This window comes from Mustela nivalis (genome assembly GCF_964662115.1).
Source record: "Mustela nivalis genome assembly, chromosome: 11".
NCBI lineage: Eukaryota > Metazoa > Chordata > Mammalia > Carnivora > Mustelidae > Mustela > Mustela nivalis.
Window position 1 is genome coordinate 109,864,371 of NC_139030.1, and position 18,253 is coordinate 109,882,623.

At 43.1% G+C, this 18,253-nt stretch overlaps 1 protein-coding gene across 1 annotated transcript; it reads right to left on the minus strand.

The window, feature by feature from the left end:
* Nucleotides 1–8,691: 8,691 nt before the first annotated feature.
* NABP1 (nucleic acid binding protein 1) lies at nt 8,692–17,739 on the minus strand. Its single transcript, XM_082690483.1, has 6 exons — nt 17,204–17,739; nt 16,777–16,915; nt 14,318–14,389; nt 12,605–12,680; nt 12,089–12,155; nt 8,692–10,920 (listed from the first exon to the last, which is right to left on the minus strand). The coding sequence occupies exons 1-6, from the start codon at nt 17,292–17,294 to the stop codon at nt 10,751–10,753; spliced, it is 615 nt and encodes a 204-aa protein (XP_082546609.1). The 5' UTR covers nt 17,295–17,739; the 3' UTR covers nt 8,692–10,750.
* Nucleotides 17,740–18,253: the final 514 nt, after the last annotated feature.

Here is an 18,253-nt window from a genome sequence, read left to right on the forward strand (position 1 = left end):
TTCCCAGGCGGTCTCACGGTGGCCACCTGGCGTCTTCCCATGGAGCTGGGTGGCCACCCCTCGCCGGAGGCATGCCAGTGAACCTCTTCAAGGAGAGCCGGAGCTCATCGTTAGAGGGTGACTGGGAGAGGGAGCCCCGTTCCTCCCTTGGGTGCTCTGCCTCTTCCCTAGAAGTAGTGGCTGCTCCTTATTTCTCTTCTAAAGGGGTAACCTTTGCAGTTCATCTCCTATTACTAATAATTCCATATATTAAACTCTCCCCGTTCAAACTACTGTGTGGTTTCCATCTTGGCTACATCAACTCCTACAGAACGTAACTCCAAAAAATAAGGACTCTTTTAACACACCCACAAAACCATGTCACGCTTAATCAATATCTAATCACGGCTCAGAGTTCCCCAGCTGTCTAATAAATACTTTTTACTTGGTTGTTTCTTTTCCAATCAGAATTCAAACAATTCATTTGATTGATACTTCTTTTAAGTGCCTTTTCCACAACCACCTGCCCCCCCGCCCTTGTTTTTCTTGTAACCGGTTTGCTGAAGAATCAGGGCTGCTGTTCTTCTGATTTCCCACGGCATTCCTCCGCCTCGTACAGCCAACACTCCCGTAGTCAGATCTAGAGACTCGGACAGAATCAGGTCCAATTTTTTTTTAAAGAATATTGGTGATAGTACTTCTAATGGTTCAAACAAGGATATATATGACATGCGGCTATCTATTTCTTGGTGATTGATCAGGGAGGTCCTGAATTGTCTTCTAGATCCATCAAGAAATTTCTCATCAATTATCCCAAAATAATTTTGGAAAAAGTTGCTTTTTATTTTTAAGGAAATGTCTTTGACTTCATAGTGTTATTTCCCATTCAAATTTGTAATTGTTTAGAATTTATAATTTTACTTAGCATCTTTGATACATCTTTTCATGATTCCTGATACCATTAACAAAATTGTGCATTTTATTTATCTTGACTGTATAAACACATACATATAATAAATTCAGAATAAAAATATTACTAACAATACTTTTTGCTAATTCATTTTAATTTAGGTTATATCCACTAAAAATTCATAGAGAAAGGATGGTCTTTTTGCAATACTTGAAATAATTCTTCTCTGTTGCCATTCTATATAAATGAATAAATTCATTAATTTCATTTTGCTTTAGCTTTAGATATGCATTTTGTTGTGATTTTATACATATGCATGTGTTATATGCATCCATATGCAAAACATTTCTATGATTCTCAAATTATATCTACAAAACAAGAAGTATTTAGTGAAATTCAGTTTCTGTCCGTGTCCCCTTCCTCTTAAGAAATAATTTTTACTTGCCAATTCCTTCATTTTCAAAATGTAAAGCAAATAGTCATTCCCCTTTTTTAAAAAAGGCAGCACACTTACTGTTTTATACCAGCTTTTTTCACTTAATATATTCTAAAAATCACTTCAAGAAAGTATGGAGAGAGCTTTCTACCGCAGCTGCTTAGTATTCCACGGAGTGAAGACACAGTAATGTGTTCAGCCATCCCTCAACTGGCAGACCTGAGTCCTTTCCGCTCTTTTGCTGTTATAGGCAAGGCTTCAATAAATACGCCTTTTTCTATTTTTGTCACTGTGTCTTCAGCATTGTATCAGTTAGCTTTTGCTACCTACAGCACACCACCTCAAAGCCGAGTGGCATAAAGCAAATCACTATTAGCTCAAGATTCTGCAGGTCAGCAGTTTGGGCAGAGTTCGGCCCCATCCTTCCTTCTGCCACTCTCACTCGTGTGACTGAGGTCGGCTGTCACCTCAGCCGACGCTGGATCATCCCAGATAGACTCATCCACGTGTCGGGAGTTCGGCAGCCAATCAGCCAAGGTGCCTCGAACGGCCTCCCATCCTCCAGGAGGTGAGCCAGCGTTCATTTATGTTCCCGCCGTGCTCCGGGTTCCCAGCACATCAGGAGAGAGCAAGCCCCAAAGCTCAGGTACTTCTCAGTTTTTCTCCTTGCGTTAAGTTTGCTCCTGTCCTAGGGCACTGGACAAGTCCTTTGTCCCTGAGGAGACTGCCCAAAGCTGTGCAGCTAGGCAGGGGTATTCCAGCCGCCACCGCAAACAGCTGGCCACAGGGATAGACGCCCCCGAGGCAGGGTGGCTGGGTCACAGGGCACAGTCAAATGTGAAACTGCCAAATCATACCCCTAACCCTGGAGATTAAACAGTTTGCGTTCCCTCCAACTATAAATGAAAGTGTCTGTTTCTCATAGTGTCACTCACTAAGAGTCTGTTTTCAAACCTTTATATTTTTACCAATAGAAAAGTTGAGGAATGGCATCTCAATGGCATTTAATTTGCATATCTCATTATGAAGTTGAAAACTATATTCCTTTCATATGCTTGGGGGCATTTGAAGTGTGTGTGTGTGTGTGTGTGTGTGTGTGTGAACTGCTTATTTTTTTTGTCCCTTTTTCCAGAGACAGTGGTTGTCTCCACTTTTTAAGTTTATTTATGTATCGGGAATATTAGCCCTTTCTCAGGGATATAAATTACAAATATTTTTCCAAGTTTGTCTTCATACTCTATTTTTTAGCTATACAAAGGTAGTCAAATTTACTAATCTTTAATGTTTCTGGATTTTGACCCATTGTTAGAAAACTCTTCTCTATTATCAAATAACAGGGGACTTCACCCATGGTTTCCTAATTTTTGGGGGGGTCAGGGACAGGTCTCTAATTACCCCATTTTCCCTGCAAAGATAGGACCTATCATAGTAGACTAAACTTCTTTAATTGGGTCTGTATTCAGTTGACATTTAAAGTACAACCAACCCGGGATGCCTGGGTGGCTCAGTGGGTTAAGCAGCTGCCTTCGGCTCAGGTCATGATCCCAGTGTCCTGGGATCAAGTCCCACATCGGGCTCCTTGCTTGACAGGGAACCTGCTTCTCCCTCTGCCTCTGCCTGCCTCTCTGTCTGCCTGTGCTTGTGTGCGCTCTCTCTCTCTCTCTCTCACACGAATAAATAAAATCTTAAAAAAAAAAAACAAGTAAAAATGAAGTACGACCAATCCTAGGTAACAACACAGAAATTCTGTATTTCCATTCTCCACCTTCCCCTTTGCTATAGTAGAGCTAAGTCTACACCCCCTTTTAAAACCAAAGCAAACCCCAGCTCCTGCCCAGCACTGCCCAGTGAGGTCAGCAACAACCTCCACGCTTCCACATCAACAAGTAGGTAAAAGTACAGGCTTCGTGGTGTGGCACTCTGTCAGTTCCTGGTAGTGCGCTATCAGGCAAATTACTCAGTCCTTCTAAATCTTAGTCTCTACCTGTAATGTGAAGACAGCAAAACCTCCCCCGACAGGTGTGCTTCATGAGATCATCAAGGTAAGTCACTAGCACAGTCCTGGCACACAGTGGCTACTCAGTAAATTACAGGGAGCCAATTAAAGAAGCAGAGGAGAGAAACCTTAAGCACCAACTAATGAAAAAAAGAAAATATCTAAGGTTAGGGAATGTGGGGTTTAATGCAGAAATAGCTTTGTGGGCAGTGATTCATCTGTGTCATGTTTGGGCCCCACGCAGGAATGCACAGAAGCTGGGGAAACACACTCACAATCGATGTTTCACTCAGGGATGCTTTGCTGTAGCCTGAGCAGTAGGTCTTTGCTTGGCAAGTAATTGATACACTCTTGAGTATGCCAACTCCAGTTTCCTAACTATGAAAAGGCAAACCCTAAGGAGCAGAAGGCATTTTTGGAGAGCTCATACCTTAAGAAAATTAGGAGTTTTTAGAATCAAAACCTGAAGAGCTGAGCCCCTGACCTGAAAATACTGAAGTTCCGGTGTTTCCTTTCTACCCCGGCACTCAGGGTACTATCTACACCTGCTACTTCTTATCAGATCCACCCAGAGTTTCCCCACCTCCCTGAGGACTGCTCAGGACAAAGCGGTAAGTCCCAGGTAGCCCACTCCTGCTAGCCCAGTCCAGGCGCTGTTAAGTCCTCCCGCTTAGCTGGTCTCATTCCAGCAGTTTCTGCCTTAAGAGCCTAGGACGCTGAGTGTAAATCTCAACAGGGAAAGAAAAAAAGATATTAAGGGCAGAGCTAGAGCTAAATTGAAATGAGACAGGATAAAAAAACAAAAAAAAAGTACCAAGTCTTAGGATTACATTTTCAAGATGAGTGAAGCTGGGTTTGGAAGTATTCTGGCATCGTTGGGATTTAACAAGAGCTGACCTTGGCATATACGAAACTTTCCCCTTCAGTTGATCAAGCCCTACATCAGGCTCCCTTCTCAGTGGGGAGCCTGCTTCTCCCTCTCCCACTCCCCCTGCTTGTGTTCCCTCTCTGTGTTGCTGTCAAATAAATTTAAAAAAAAAATTTTTTTTTAAATATCCGCATGGCCCAGTTCACTGCCCCTGGGCCATGCGGAGAGGGGTTCACTTGGGAAAGGGCATGAGAAAAGTTTCTGCGGTCATGGAAATGTCCTGTACATCTCAAGAGGAGTGTGAGTTCCCCAGGCATGGGCATTTATCAACACACAACCAACCTTTGTGCATTCCTTTGTATGTAAATTCTATACTAAAAACGGCAACAAAATACTGAGCTAGTATTCATGCTGGGCAGGGAATAAGCATGCTGAAATAATACATGTCTGTTTACTTGGATATATTAAAAACGGATGAGGGAGATGGATGTAATGAAACTAGTCAGATGTTAATGATAAAATCTAAGTGGTTGATGCACAAATGTTTACTCTAAAATTGTTCATCATCACTGTAGGTTTGAAATTTTTCATGATAAAATGTTGAGAAGTTAGTGCTGGATCAGAAGCAAACAAACCTGTCTGCATGCTGGGGGGCACAGCAATTCTGAGGACGGTCACTGGGAACACAGAATTCCTTCCGGTGTACCCTCTGCCCGCCCATTGGCCATCGACCTCTCCTCTGGCACAAACCCTGGCCAACATGTCCTCTGCGCTTTCATAACCATGCCCTCACCCTCTGGGCAAAGGTGAACAGAAAAACAGCGCAAGACACTCAACTGTCAAGCTGACCTTTGTGAAGACTCAGCCTTACAAGACCGTCGTGATGAACTGTCAGCGTGCGCACCTTCTTGCACGAGCAAAGTGCAAGAGCTTGACTGTTCACAGACACACACATGCACACACATACACACACCAAAAGAAACCCAACCTAACTGCATTAACTAATATAAGTTGCTTAATATTTCAGATTTAAAATTATGAGATGGCCTTCTTGGGGCATGAAAAAAATGATCTGTATTTGCCTCTCATTTACATTGCTCGTGGAGAAAGAGCTTAACGTTGGTTGAGCCCTGGATATGGTTGTGGGGTTTGCATACATTGGTTCATGTAGTCCTCAGAGCCCATTATCCTCATTTTATAACGAGGCTCGCAGTCACGGAGCCAGTAGACAGTAGATCTAAGTTTCAAACCAAGATCTCAACTCAAAATTCTTTCTTTTCACCAAAGCACACTGTCATGGACATTTAAAATAGATTTCATCCTGCAAAGCTAACATCACTACAGGAACATCAGCCGTTTGGCTAGAATTATACAAAAAAAAAAAAAAAAAAAAAAAAAAAATTGGCGTTTCCATAGCGTCTACAGCTTTGGGGAGCAGCTCAGGGTTTAATAAAGCTGCTTAAGGGAATTCACTTTTGATGTCAGCGTTGGTAGTTCATAAACTAGGATTAGATGGCTCCATTTCTGCCTAATGATCTCCTACATCATGCTGAGACCATCAGACAAAAATCCTTATCCAAGGGACTGAGGGAACATTTCCCCCACGGGTTAAGCCACATTCCTGAACCACAGAACTTTGTAGTCATCACCCAGTAGATGGCACTAGCTGTGTTTTTACTCCTGTGGCAGTCCTGGGACCTAGGTCAGAGGTCATCTCCTACTAGGGTTGTAAATGTTTGAAACAGACTTGTCTCCACGGCAATCAAACAATGCCTTGCATATTATTTGTGGAAAACACTTAGCTGGCTGTGTGCAGACCAAGACTGAGATCTGTAAGGGGGTGTGGGGTTCTATCAGGCGTTCTTAGAAGAGTGTACCACGTCTCCAATCCCACTACTTCTCACTCCGCCAACCGAATGAGGAACGCTCCGGTGGAAGACTGGGCTGCGATAAACATTTGCTGAGATAAGCAGTAATAAAATCTATTTTCAAAAAAGTTTTAACAGAAACCTAGGGTGAAAAAGCTTTTTACTGTGATATAGCCCCAAATGAAGTCAGATCATTATAGATGATCTGATTTTAATAGACATAATTCGAGCCATTCTACGTGAACCTTTTCAAAACTCAGCAGAGCTCACATCCAGAGGCCATACGCACAGACACCACCTGCTTTACTCAGTTCTGCTCCTTGGAGGCATAGGCTTCCAACTCTGTCTCCCCATTTTGCAAACCAGAACTGTGGCATATTCTAGCCTAACAATGATGAAAGAAACTACATATGCATTTCAAAACAGCTATGTTGGGAGAGAGATCAATGCTCTCTCCCAACTATGCTCTCTCCCAAGCTATGCTGGGCAGGAGACAAAAATCTGTAGGATCTTACTCCAAGTTCAGCTCTACCACTCCTGCACTTACAAACCCTCCTCCAGATAGAGCAGAGAAGCAACTCGTAGTTCCATCAAGGTCGGGGGGAAAATCTATCACAGGCGTGTAAACTAGCATGTCAATTTTACTCACATACATTCAATATATGGATAAGAAACTGAACTCTATATTCAAAAGGTTTTGATGGAGTAAAACAGAAAATTTGACTTTTGCTGGGAAATCATTTAAAAAAAGTTTCTGAAGACATGCCAAGGGCTTCAGCTGAGGTTGTAGGGACACGTGGTGGCAAGGGCTATGGTGTGGGAAGAGGACTGAGACTCCTTGGGCTGGCATAGTCCTCGAACGTGGGAGCCACGCTGCTTGTGGGCTCCCCATCAAGGCCTTTCAGAAGGCTTAAACGCCTACCTGTCAAACATGTTAAATGTTCCTTTTGCTACATCACACCAGTTACCTCATAGTGGTAAAGAGCCCTTAGGAACATCTTTGGGTCTAATGTTCTTAATGAAGAAAGTGCTAAGTTTTATTAGGAACAGTCTATGGACTTTTCTCTAGTCTGCGATCTGTGCTTTGAGAAACGTTAGACCCTATTAGCTCAGAAACCTGGAGTGATGTGGTTATAGTACTTAAGACACAAACTCTGGTGTATCCCCAATAAAGCAAAGGAATTGGGAAGAGTTGAACAGGCCTGGGAAGGAAGAGGTTTCCCTAAGCTTCTCCCTCAGCCTTACGCACACCACTCACAACAGTGCTATTTTCCAAAGGTCACACACATTTCCTCAGAAGCATACCTTAACGGTTAATCATTACAGTGACTTTGTGAAATGAGGGGGTGAGTCTTTACCCTAACATTTAATCATTGGCTGAAGCCTGGTTTTCACCACAGCCAAGTACACCTGCCTTTACCCCTCTCTAGCCCCCTTTTCTACCAGAAATGTGAAAACACTCTCATCAGATGGGGAAATTAAGCAAAGAAAAGGCAAAAGAGATTTTTGCAAAAGCCATCACAGGGCAAGTAGTCCCAAGCAGCAGCCTAGAGGCGGAGACAGTCGCTGGGCAAGTGCTCCGTGTGGACTTGCTTTCCTGTGGTTCCCAAGGTTTGCTGTCGGAAGAACCTTTCCAAGTACATCAAAGAAAAGGATCGTAGGAGTCACTGGAGCCTAAGGTTTCGTGGAGCAGTAAAGGGAAGTCATTTTGGTAACTGGAATGCCAGATCTATATAAACTTAAAACTGCCATTGTGTCTCCATGCTGCTGTAGAGACGGCCAGTGTGCACCTGAGAACACTTTGTGGGGCCACGTAACCAGCTTCCTAGACTTTAAATGTTCTCATCATTACTGCTGGATTTTTTTTACTAACTTCCCATCTGTCTGTTCTGCATCATCCCTTTGGCGTTATTACTAAACCCAGCAAATTAAACATTCTTTTAAAATGTTAAATAATAAAAATACAAACCACAAGGATTCAGTACTACAAATATTCAGGGACTCAAGTTAAACTGTCCTCACAGAGCAGACTACCCGCAGACCCCAGCCCGCGAAAGCAAAGCCAAAAGACACCTCTTTTTATATAGGTCTATAGGTCTATATAGGAAAGGTGTGGTTTGTGTGTGTGTGTACATATATATAGGTATATATAGGAAAACCTGTGTAAATGCCTTTGGGAAAGCACACCGCAACCTTCACTATTACACATCCTTCTCTGGCCTTGTGAGGTTCATTCTCCCGTCTCTATAGTGTAGCCACCAGCCATAAACCTGTCGCAGAGAGGAGAGGCCGGCTGGCTGATGAGACTTGAAACCACTTCAGAACTGTTTTGTAGAGATGAGATGGGGCCCAATTCTAGTAGGTGTGTATTTCTAAACTACGTGGTTTTGTTTTCGGTAGGTGTTTAGACATTTAAAAATTCACAAGTGAAAGCACCAGGGAAGAGGAAGGTAGGAAACTTTCTTCCTCTTCTTGTTGAGAACCGTCCAAGCAGACTGGTAGGGCAAACATTCGTTATGGGCTGTAATTCACTTGGCTTTGGTTTTGGAGGCTTCCCTTAAGAAAAAAGAGATCTGTTAATAAACAGTAACACAGAACAAGATTAAGTTATTGAGGCAAATGTCAATTACAAAATTAACAGCTTAGATCGTTCTCCATTTAATCGCAACATGTTAGAGGATAACAGTGTTTCCACACCTAACGCTGCATCTTCTTCTGTTCTTGAGGTTTGATCAGGTGACACTTTGCCTACTACGTGCCAGAAATCACCCTCATCACTTACGTGGAAAATCTTCTAACTCTCTAAAGGGATACTTCTACTTGTTTTTGTATTTGTGGAACTTAAGGCTTATAGAGGTCCTAAGTGTAGTAATTTGTCCAACATCATAGGTGAGGAGACAGTGTATCAGGACTAGAAGCTCAGCTATCTCTCCCGATAGTTTACTTTTCTAAAACTCCAAAATTCTTTTAAAATCATCTTTAACACCATATTCACACAAATAAATTGTGTATTACTGCTCCTACCCCTATTTAAAGAAAAACTTATATGCTAACTTTTAGTAAATTTTTACTTCCAACATGTTATCTTGTAACTTAAAAAGATATTAGTCACAAAGCCAAATTCACGGAGTTAAGGCTAAAAGAAAACCTTCTAGAATATATAAACCTTAGTTACCAAAGTACTATGAACCACGAATAAGCTCCTTGAGAGGACTCATCACCGACCCCTTAACTCCCCAGTGTCTCACACTCAGTGTGTACAGCAATTTGTTAAGACACACTGAATTGGAGAAACGAATATTCTGGTACCAATTTTCATATTCAAAGGCTACGGCGTTCTTAGAAAAGAGTCTACTTAAATTATTTTGTGATTTAAGGCAGGGACAAAAGGCGACAAGTACAGAGCTAAGCAGTCCCCTGGTTGAAGTGATCATTACAACTACGGTAAATTTACCGGCTCTCCATTGCAAATCACTGAAGAGCGAAAATAAGGGAAGTCCGTTAACATTAATGCAAGTTTTATTGGGGCTAATTTGGAAGAACTGAATTCTAACAAAGGAAAAATTTACCAGTTGCCCACTCTACAGTAGAAAGTGGGAACTGGGTGTCATTTGTAAGACATTAAGAAATTCTACCTTTACATTTCTAAATAAAGCTGTACGCACTTCTTAGAGAGAGCCGTTTAACTTTGGTTGATAAGGCTTTGTGAATTATGTTCAGAAACTTGGACAATATTCACACACACACTTTTCAAATAAAAGTTAAGTACCTAGGATTTTCACTCCAGGGTGAGTTTCTTCAAGTACCTAAGGACACTCTAACTGGACTGCGTATTCCCACATGAATCCCATTTGAAGTGCCTTCATCTCTGTGCCACAATTCTTTAAAATAATCAGATCAGTATTTATTATGACTTTTTAACTCCCTCAAATCATACTTTGATATTTGACATAGTAGTTTCAAAAAATAAATATTCAAGGCCTCGGTTTTAAGTTTCCCTTCAGTGTAATGCACACAGTTGACAAGTATTAATAGGACTACCCTAAAATAAATGCAGCTTTCTTATAAAAATTCTTGGTTATAATACAATTTCCATTCTACTCCATAATTCTGATAAAGAATATATTCTTTTTTGGTAATAAAACAAGAGTTTAGAAGATTCAGTCCTTGGAAAATCCTCTTGGCAGTCACTCAAATGAAGAAGTCAATCATTCCTGGAGTCACAAACACACAAAAACTGCTATTACCACTGAGTTTTGGGGGGTGGTTTTGGTGGTTATTGCTTCAGTTGGCAATACCTGAATTTAAGACAAAAGAACATCTCCCACTAAGCCTTACTTTAAATATTACAAAATGTATATGGAAGATAGACTCATAGAGGCTATAATGCTGATGTCTTAAGGAACTCACCCACAGAACGGGGGCATGTTTTTAAAGGATACCACTGATCTTTTTGCCCTAAAAATAAATGCCCCTACTTTTCAGAGTCTTCCCATTCTTCAAATTCTTCAACAGGAGACTTGAGCAGCTTAACACTTTTGCTATAAGAACAATCCACTCTTGTTAACAAACCCGAAACATAACAGGAAACCGATAAAGGACACAGTTTTCACAGTTGACGATAAATAAAAGTGCAGTAAGTGTTCAAGTAGGGTGTGTAGTTTAAAAACTACATGTGAGTATTGGGCATAGGTCATCTTTTAAAGGCTCTCCGAGGGTCCCTGCCATTACTTATTGTGGTCATGACTGTTTGATTATTAGCTGTTCCTTGTGGCTGTGAATGTGTAGGTCCCCGGCCATTGCTTCTACCAGCATATGAAAACTGGCATCCCCGTGATTCTGGGCCAGCTTGAACCCCGTTTCCTAAAAAAAATATAAAAACTCATCACCATTTCAGACACTGATATATAGTAACACACCTATTTGAAGTTCTGAACGTGTTTATAAGTAGTAGTAGAGAAAACAAATGCCCTTGTTTTTAAACTACTAGAAAAGACTCAATGTGCGTTCTGAGTTTTCCAAACATGTAATTACTGTAAATGTATTCGCTTGATGCTGTATTAATATGGAGAAAGAAATAGAACAGTTTGGGGAACAAAATGAGAAATTAGTCAAGAAAAACATAGTAGTGTCCTGCGCCAAAATTGTAAGGGAAAAAGAAAAAAAGGTAAAACAGTGTATGAACACTGGCATTAGGTTCAAATATGGTTAATAATTCAGAATGAACAATGGAATTCTCATTTTTCAAAGGACAAGACAGCAAAGTTTCCCACAATGTGATCGCTACCAGCTGTGCCAAAACATGCACCCACCGGGTCAAACAGACTTCAGCCACCCGACTGAACTCCCAATCCCAAAGCTTTTCCTCCCTAATAAAAACTTCAAAAGACACAGCTGAGAGACCCATTAACGTGGCATCTGAGAGTATTTGAGGGGTAAAGGCCAATCTTTTGAAGAGGCAGCTATCTGCACGTGTAAAAATTTAAGGTGAGCTATTAAAGGTAAAAGGCTTTTGGTGTGCCAAAATAATCAGTAATTTTCCATCTATTATAAATAATCATCAGATTATAGAAATTTTGTTTAAAAAAAAAATCAATGGAAAACCTATTACGCGTCACTAAAACAGATTTCCTATTATCAGCCACCGTTTAAATACAGAACGTGCTCTGGGAGGTGGGTGGGCGAGGGCGAAGCAGGGGAAGGGGCTTAAGAGCACACGTCCCCGACCCGTGGGGTGCTGAACCACTGCTCTGCGTGTGCGAAACTCATAAAACACTGTGTCAACCACAAGGAATTTAAACAGATAAATAAAATACATGCGTACAAAATGTTTTTTTAAAAATACAAAGAAGATGCTCAGTAAGTTAGCTTAAGAGAGCTCATCTGCTCTTTAGGAAATCACTTACTGGGGACTAGCAGCTCCCTTTCAGTGTCAATGCACACCTAATGACAGTTTTCTTCTAATCTTTCGTAAGATACATTCGCTTAACTTCTTAACACCTGATCACAAATATGAAAAAAAAAATCTTACCCACTGGTCCAAATGTACCTGTACCCATATTATTATTCATGGAATTATTCTTCTGCTCATTGTGTGCCTAAAAAATATGTTTTTAATTTAACCGATTAAAGATTTATTAAAAAGATTATTATAATAACAAGTTATATCCATTCTTTAGTTTTGTTTTTTTTTTAAACAAATTTTTAAAAGATTTATCCAAGTCCATTCAATGTTACTATTCAGGAATGTTTCCCAAAGCTTTCATAGCTTCTGTTGTATCTTATTGCGTTCTCCTGATATTCCTCCCTACTGCTCCAAGTGCTCAATGGCACATATATTTATTTTGTGAATATATATACATATATCTTTAGTGTTAAATATATATGTCACAGAACATACAGAATGACAATGACTTTATATTCTTTTTTAAAACTGTCCTCATTATTTCTGGGTAGGACAGGGTTGAACACCTAGCCAGAGAATTAGAGTACCCTGTCAAAATTAGTCTAATCATATGAACAGACTATATACATTTGGATTAATTACCCCTCTGCTCTGTTGTCCTCGATAATCTGGGTTGGGTTCACTGAAATTTGGCACTTCTGAATAAACCATACAAAATCTGAAAGAAAATAAAGCACAAGTTAAACGATTCCTAAAATAATCAACCTTTCTTTGCGTAACATGCATAACTTATAGGAATGAAGAATTTAGGTGTTAAATGAATTAACTAAAAAGCAACATGCTAACTATTTATACAACGAAAACTTCCTAAACGCCATGTTCCATAAAAAACAAAGCATTCTAAAACACTCAATGGTCCACAATACTTAAAATATTCTTTTTTATTTCTTCTGTACTGCAAAAACTAAATCATGTCAAAGATCAGGGACACAGAAACACATCTCTGTGCTACTGCTCCGCAGAGGCTGCTGTCCCTGAACCATGTTTAGGGTTCCAGAGTGGTTTTTCCAGCAGTGGTGATGGATTTGCACTGATCCATTCACACCCTCCCATCCAGTCCCTCTTTCGACCAATCACTGTGAATCTGCAAAGATAATCATTCAAGGTTAAGAGCGGACTCTGCAGGTATGACAAAGACATGTGGCTATTAGGACAACAGTTTATTCAAATGCTTCTTGTAAGTTGACTATGGCATATATGAAGATTACACATAAGCATTTACTTAGCTCCTCACCCATAAATAAATTAAAATCGGTTGTGGTATATCCTAGACTGACCCTAACAAAGTCAAGTCAAGGAAGAATGAGTGACCTCCACTGGTTCTTCACATAACTGACCTCTTTCTCCGTATACAGGAAGGTCAGGAAAAACCCCACGTCTTTGGATGATATTGACGCTAAGAGCTTTCATAACAAGTTGCTCTAATACTGCTCTAAAAACAAACATAAATAGTTTTCTCCTAGCGAAAGCAAAGTGTTACCAATTTCTGATCTTGAAAAGCTAGCAAGATTATCTTTTCCCAACAATTTTATCCCTGCAGTGTAGAACCTTTCTTTTGTGTGTGTGTGTGTGTGTGTGTGTGTGTGTGTGCCATGTGTGACTTCTGTAGGTCTTCAAATCTCCTACAAACAGAATGAACTAATGATTTGGCTCACTGCCAACACAATACTTTATGAACACATCCCAAATGTCTAAGCTAATATGGAGGCTAAATTACCTTTACACCCCTAGAGAGGATGGTTCCTCCAAGTCAGGGTGGAGATTACCAGGGTAGGAATATACGGAAGCTCGCATTGTAGCTGCCTGTACGGTACCTAGACTGTGGATAAATACAGGACTTCAATGGTCATCGCTGCAAGTCCTTCTACCGTGAGTACATATTCACCCATAAATGAAAAAAGAAAATTTAAACTGTTGGCCTGAAACCTAACTTCTTTCCTAGCTTCTTCTTTGGCATTTCACCAGAAGACAGAACCTATTTAAAACTGCACTGTGACACCTAAAAGACGCGTGTTCCCAAACTCTACAGAAATGGCCCCATTGGGGCTCATCTCAAGTGCAACTTCATGCTCTTTGTCAGGAAAACTACTATTCTCAACCACAGGAAACAATATGGATGGCTGTTAAGCTGGTACATACATGCAAAGTTGTTTTTACAGCGAAGCTATTGAAGGCATTCAGTTTACCAATACAGAAAAGCCAAGAAGTTTATCCTTTATAGTTTATACCTACCAGTTACTCTGTAGACACTACGTGTAATTTATTCACTTACAGGAAATGCATTTGAATACTTACTCCCCAATTTTTTGAAGTTCTCCACCCCTTCCAGTGTACAGCGTCAAACAGCCTTTCCACATGGATGCATACCTAGAAAGGAAAGAAACGTCTGTTCTGTAAAAATACATGTATTTCCTTCTACTTAAGTGAAACTTTATACTGTATTTTTTTGTATCGGGACGGAGGTGTAGATCAAACTCTGTCTACGGTAGTAAATCAATTAGTCTAATTTATTAACTTGTTACTTATAATCGAACAGTACAAAGAGAAGTCTACTGCCAAATTTTGACATAACTAAACTGTAACCAACCCTAGAAAACAGAAAGTCTTTTTGAAAAGCAAGCATTGTTATACTCCAAAGATCACATCTTCAATTAACAAAAGAACTTTCAATTGAAGAGATTCAAGCAGAAATTATTTCTCAATCATAGCATATATAATATCAACACCAAGTATGTGCTTTTATACACATTAACTTGGTCTCCTCCGATTATTCAATAAAACAGTTTTTCCTTTTTCTCTATAAAACACATAGAAGGATTCATGAGCTACTGAAAATTTGGTAAAATTTAATCAAGGGCCTAAAAAACAATCACAAATCTCACCTATCTGCCTTTCCAAACCTGCAATCCTTACCATCAATTTAGCTGAAGAGATTATTTACTCTGATCAACTCTGAGAGTGCAGACAGCATCATTAAATATTCCTGCACAAAAATCTAATAAAAATGTAAATTAAACATTGTAAAATCAGTCTAAAATTTGGTTTTCAGTGGTTCTCTATAAACTACAATGGTAACTTTAGGACCTAGAATGTTAAATTATAGGGGCGCCTGGGTGGCTTAGTGGGTTTAGCATCTGCCTTTGGCTCAGGTCAAGATCCCAGAGTTCCAGGATGGAGTCCCCAGGTCTGCACAGGGCTGCTTGCTCAGCAGGGAGCCCACTTCTCCCCCTGCCTGCCACTCCCCCTGCTTGTGAGCTCTCTCCCTCTGACAAATAAATAAAACCTTAAAAAAAAAATGACAAATTATAATTAAATATTGTTAACTAAGTAGTTGTATTTCATTTTTTAACATAGATTAATAAATACTAGTTAGTTCCACATTATACATTCGTCTTTAGTAAGGGTAATCCACTAAAGACTCTTATGCTATACAAAAAGCAACTTAGAAGAAGAAGAGTGCACTAATATTCACCTTAGTAATGTGAAAGTTAACACATGCGGAGAAAAAATTTGAAGTTTCAACAAGTAAACATTTAACTTGCATTTGTTTTGGGAATGAGGTCAACGACAGATAGAACTAGAACTGAAGGGCCTTACAACAGGCCAGACTCAGCCACACATGTGATTTTTTAAGTAAGGTGTAATTATTCCCATCTTACAGATGAGGAAATTACCCAAGTGTAAAAACCTCAAGGTCACACTGAAGTTACAAAACAGTGGAGTTTCTTTAGTTTTGAATTTTCCTTTAAATTATACTCCTTGAAACTCTATAAATACTATATGCAACTTGATTTTAGTCTTTCCACAAATTTTTTGAGGGACATCCCTATGTATTTCCCACGGACTACAAAATAAGGAGATATCTGAAATGAGATGCTGTTTACACTACTTGAGATAGATGCGAAATATTCTGGCAGCCAGAAAAACTTCAATTATGCTAATCCGCACCACACCCTCCTAGGCAGGAATTCTCTTTTGTGTCAGCTACAGATGTGGATGTTTAAAGACACAATTAGTGTCCTGAGTCACTGCAGGAGAATAAAATGTCTATGCTCTGACTCTCACTTCCTTCTTGGAGGACACTCTGCCTCACTTCCTGAAGCTGCTCTGAGGCCTGCACGTATTACCAAAGGGCCTACCCAACCTCCAGCGTTCAGGGTGATCTGACACTTTTCTTCCTGCCGAACATTTTTCTGCCTATCGTTCTGGTTTGTGTACTCCACTGACCTTACAGCAGCAGGCACCGGAAGTCATCTTCCAGAATGTGCCTTCCAGATACTGTGAACTTCCCTTAACTTTTCCATTCCGGTACAAATTGGACATACCGCAGACCTGCTGAACTGTCCAACTACAATCTGCTGTCCTGTCTGAACAAAATACGGGCAGGATTTCAAAAGCCACTAAAAAGGGGGAAAAGCTAGAAAAGCGCTGACAACTGTATTAAATAATTTATGAAAAAAAAAAAGTAAGTAGGATGAATTTATGCTAATTTTGCCAATCTACAAAAAACACTCAGTAATCCCAAAAACGTATTTAACCATCTGCTTGACCTGTTCAGAGGGGAAGTGGGCTAGATTCCGGGGTCAAACTGACCGCTTTCCTGGGAGGGTGTTCCATCCCGAAGCTGTCCACTCCCCAAAATGACCATCCAAGGGGCCCCAAACTGCGCGGAGCTGCAGCACCTGTCAGGGTCCCCAGCGGGTGACTGCAGGCTGTCACCTAGGAAGCCTCCCCCCGTCCCTCCGCACACCTACCCTCGGGTCAACCGAATGATGTCCCCCGGCTGGATGAGACCTCCGATTTCATCCCACACGGAGATAGTGATGCTGCCCGTTTTGTCGGCCACTTTGCATGATCTCACTTCATGGCCGTCTTTGGTTTTGGTCACGCGTCCTGCGGGGAGTTCAATCCAAGGGGGAGGGGTGCGTTAGGTAACGAGGACTTGAGAGGCTCGAACTCCTCCTCCGCGGACAGGGGGCAAGAGGTCGAGCCCCGCGATTTCGCCGCAGGTCGGACCCGAGCCCGGGGCTGGGGGGCACCGGGGCCACGTGGACGGGGGGAGGGGCGGGGGCCTCGCCGAGGCGGCGGCGGCGGGGAGCCCCCCTCCGGCCCAGCACGCGCGGGGCGGCGGGGCGGCGGGGCGGCGGGGCGGCGGGGCGGGGCGGCGGCGGACCCACTTACCTATCTCCAGCACAATAAAGACGACATTTAAGTTTTTCAGTCCGGGCTTAATGTCTTTTATGAAAAGAGGAGGGTCGCTGCCCCCGTTCATACCGAGGCAGGTGCGGCTACGGCTGCGGAGGCGCGGGGGGCGGGGGGGCGAGGCCTCCCACCTCCCGGGCCGGGGCGAGGGCGCGGGGGAGACCCCGGGCGGGGGCGGCCGGTCGGGGACCAGGGACACCAGCCCAGACGGCGCTGGGCGCCCAACACGGAGACGGAAAGGGGGAAAGGCTCCCGGGTTCCAAAGCAAAGAGGCGGCGGCCGGACCCGAGCGCGCTGCGGCGGGGCGGCCGCGACCCCGGGCCGGGCGGCCCCCCTCGGACAAAAGGAAGGTCAAAAAAGGCAGCGAGGGGCGGCCTCCGCGCGGAGCCCCCTCACACTCGCAACACACTCGCGCGAGCGCGCGGCCCGGGCGTCCCAAGCTTCGGGCAGGGACAGACTGTGACAGCGAAGCCGAGACCCGGCGACCACGCACGCTCCGGCCCGAACCGCGACTGCCGCACGCGCCCGCGCGCCGGCCGGACCCCTACCCCGGCAGCCCCGCCCCTTGTGACGTCACGGGCGTCGGCACGCCCGTCGCCGGGCTCGCCCAGCCCGCAGGAAGGGAAGCGAGGGGTCCGGAACCGGCCGGCGTCGCACGCGCAGCCTCCCTCGCTCCTCGCGGGCTGTCCTCTCGAGCCCCGCCCCCCGAAGCCGTCCAATGAGCACTCGGCCCCGCCCCTCCCGCCCCGCCCACCCCGCTGCCGCCGTCGCTGAGCCGCGTCCGGGTGTCCGGCGGCTTTTTGCCGGCTCCGGGCGGTCACCGCGCGGCGCGGGGTGTCCTTGCTCCTTTCTGGCTGGGAGTTCGGCCCTCCCCGGGCGCTTTAGCCCCTCGTCCCCGCGGGTACCCGGGGCAGCGCCTGTGTTTAGGGCCCGTGGGTCGTTCAGAGAGGGGCGCCCAGGCGCAGGCCGGGCGGCTGTGGGCGGAGGGACGCGCCGGCCGACGGGCGGGTCCGCGCTCCGCGGCCAGGA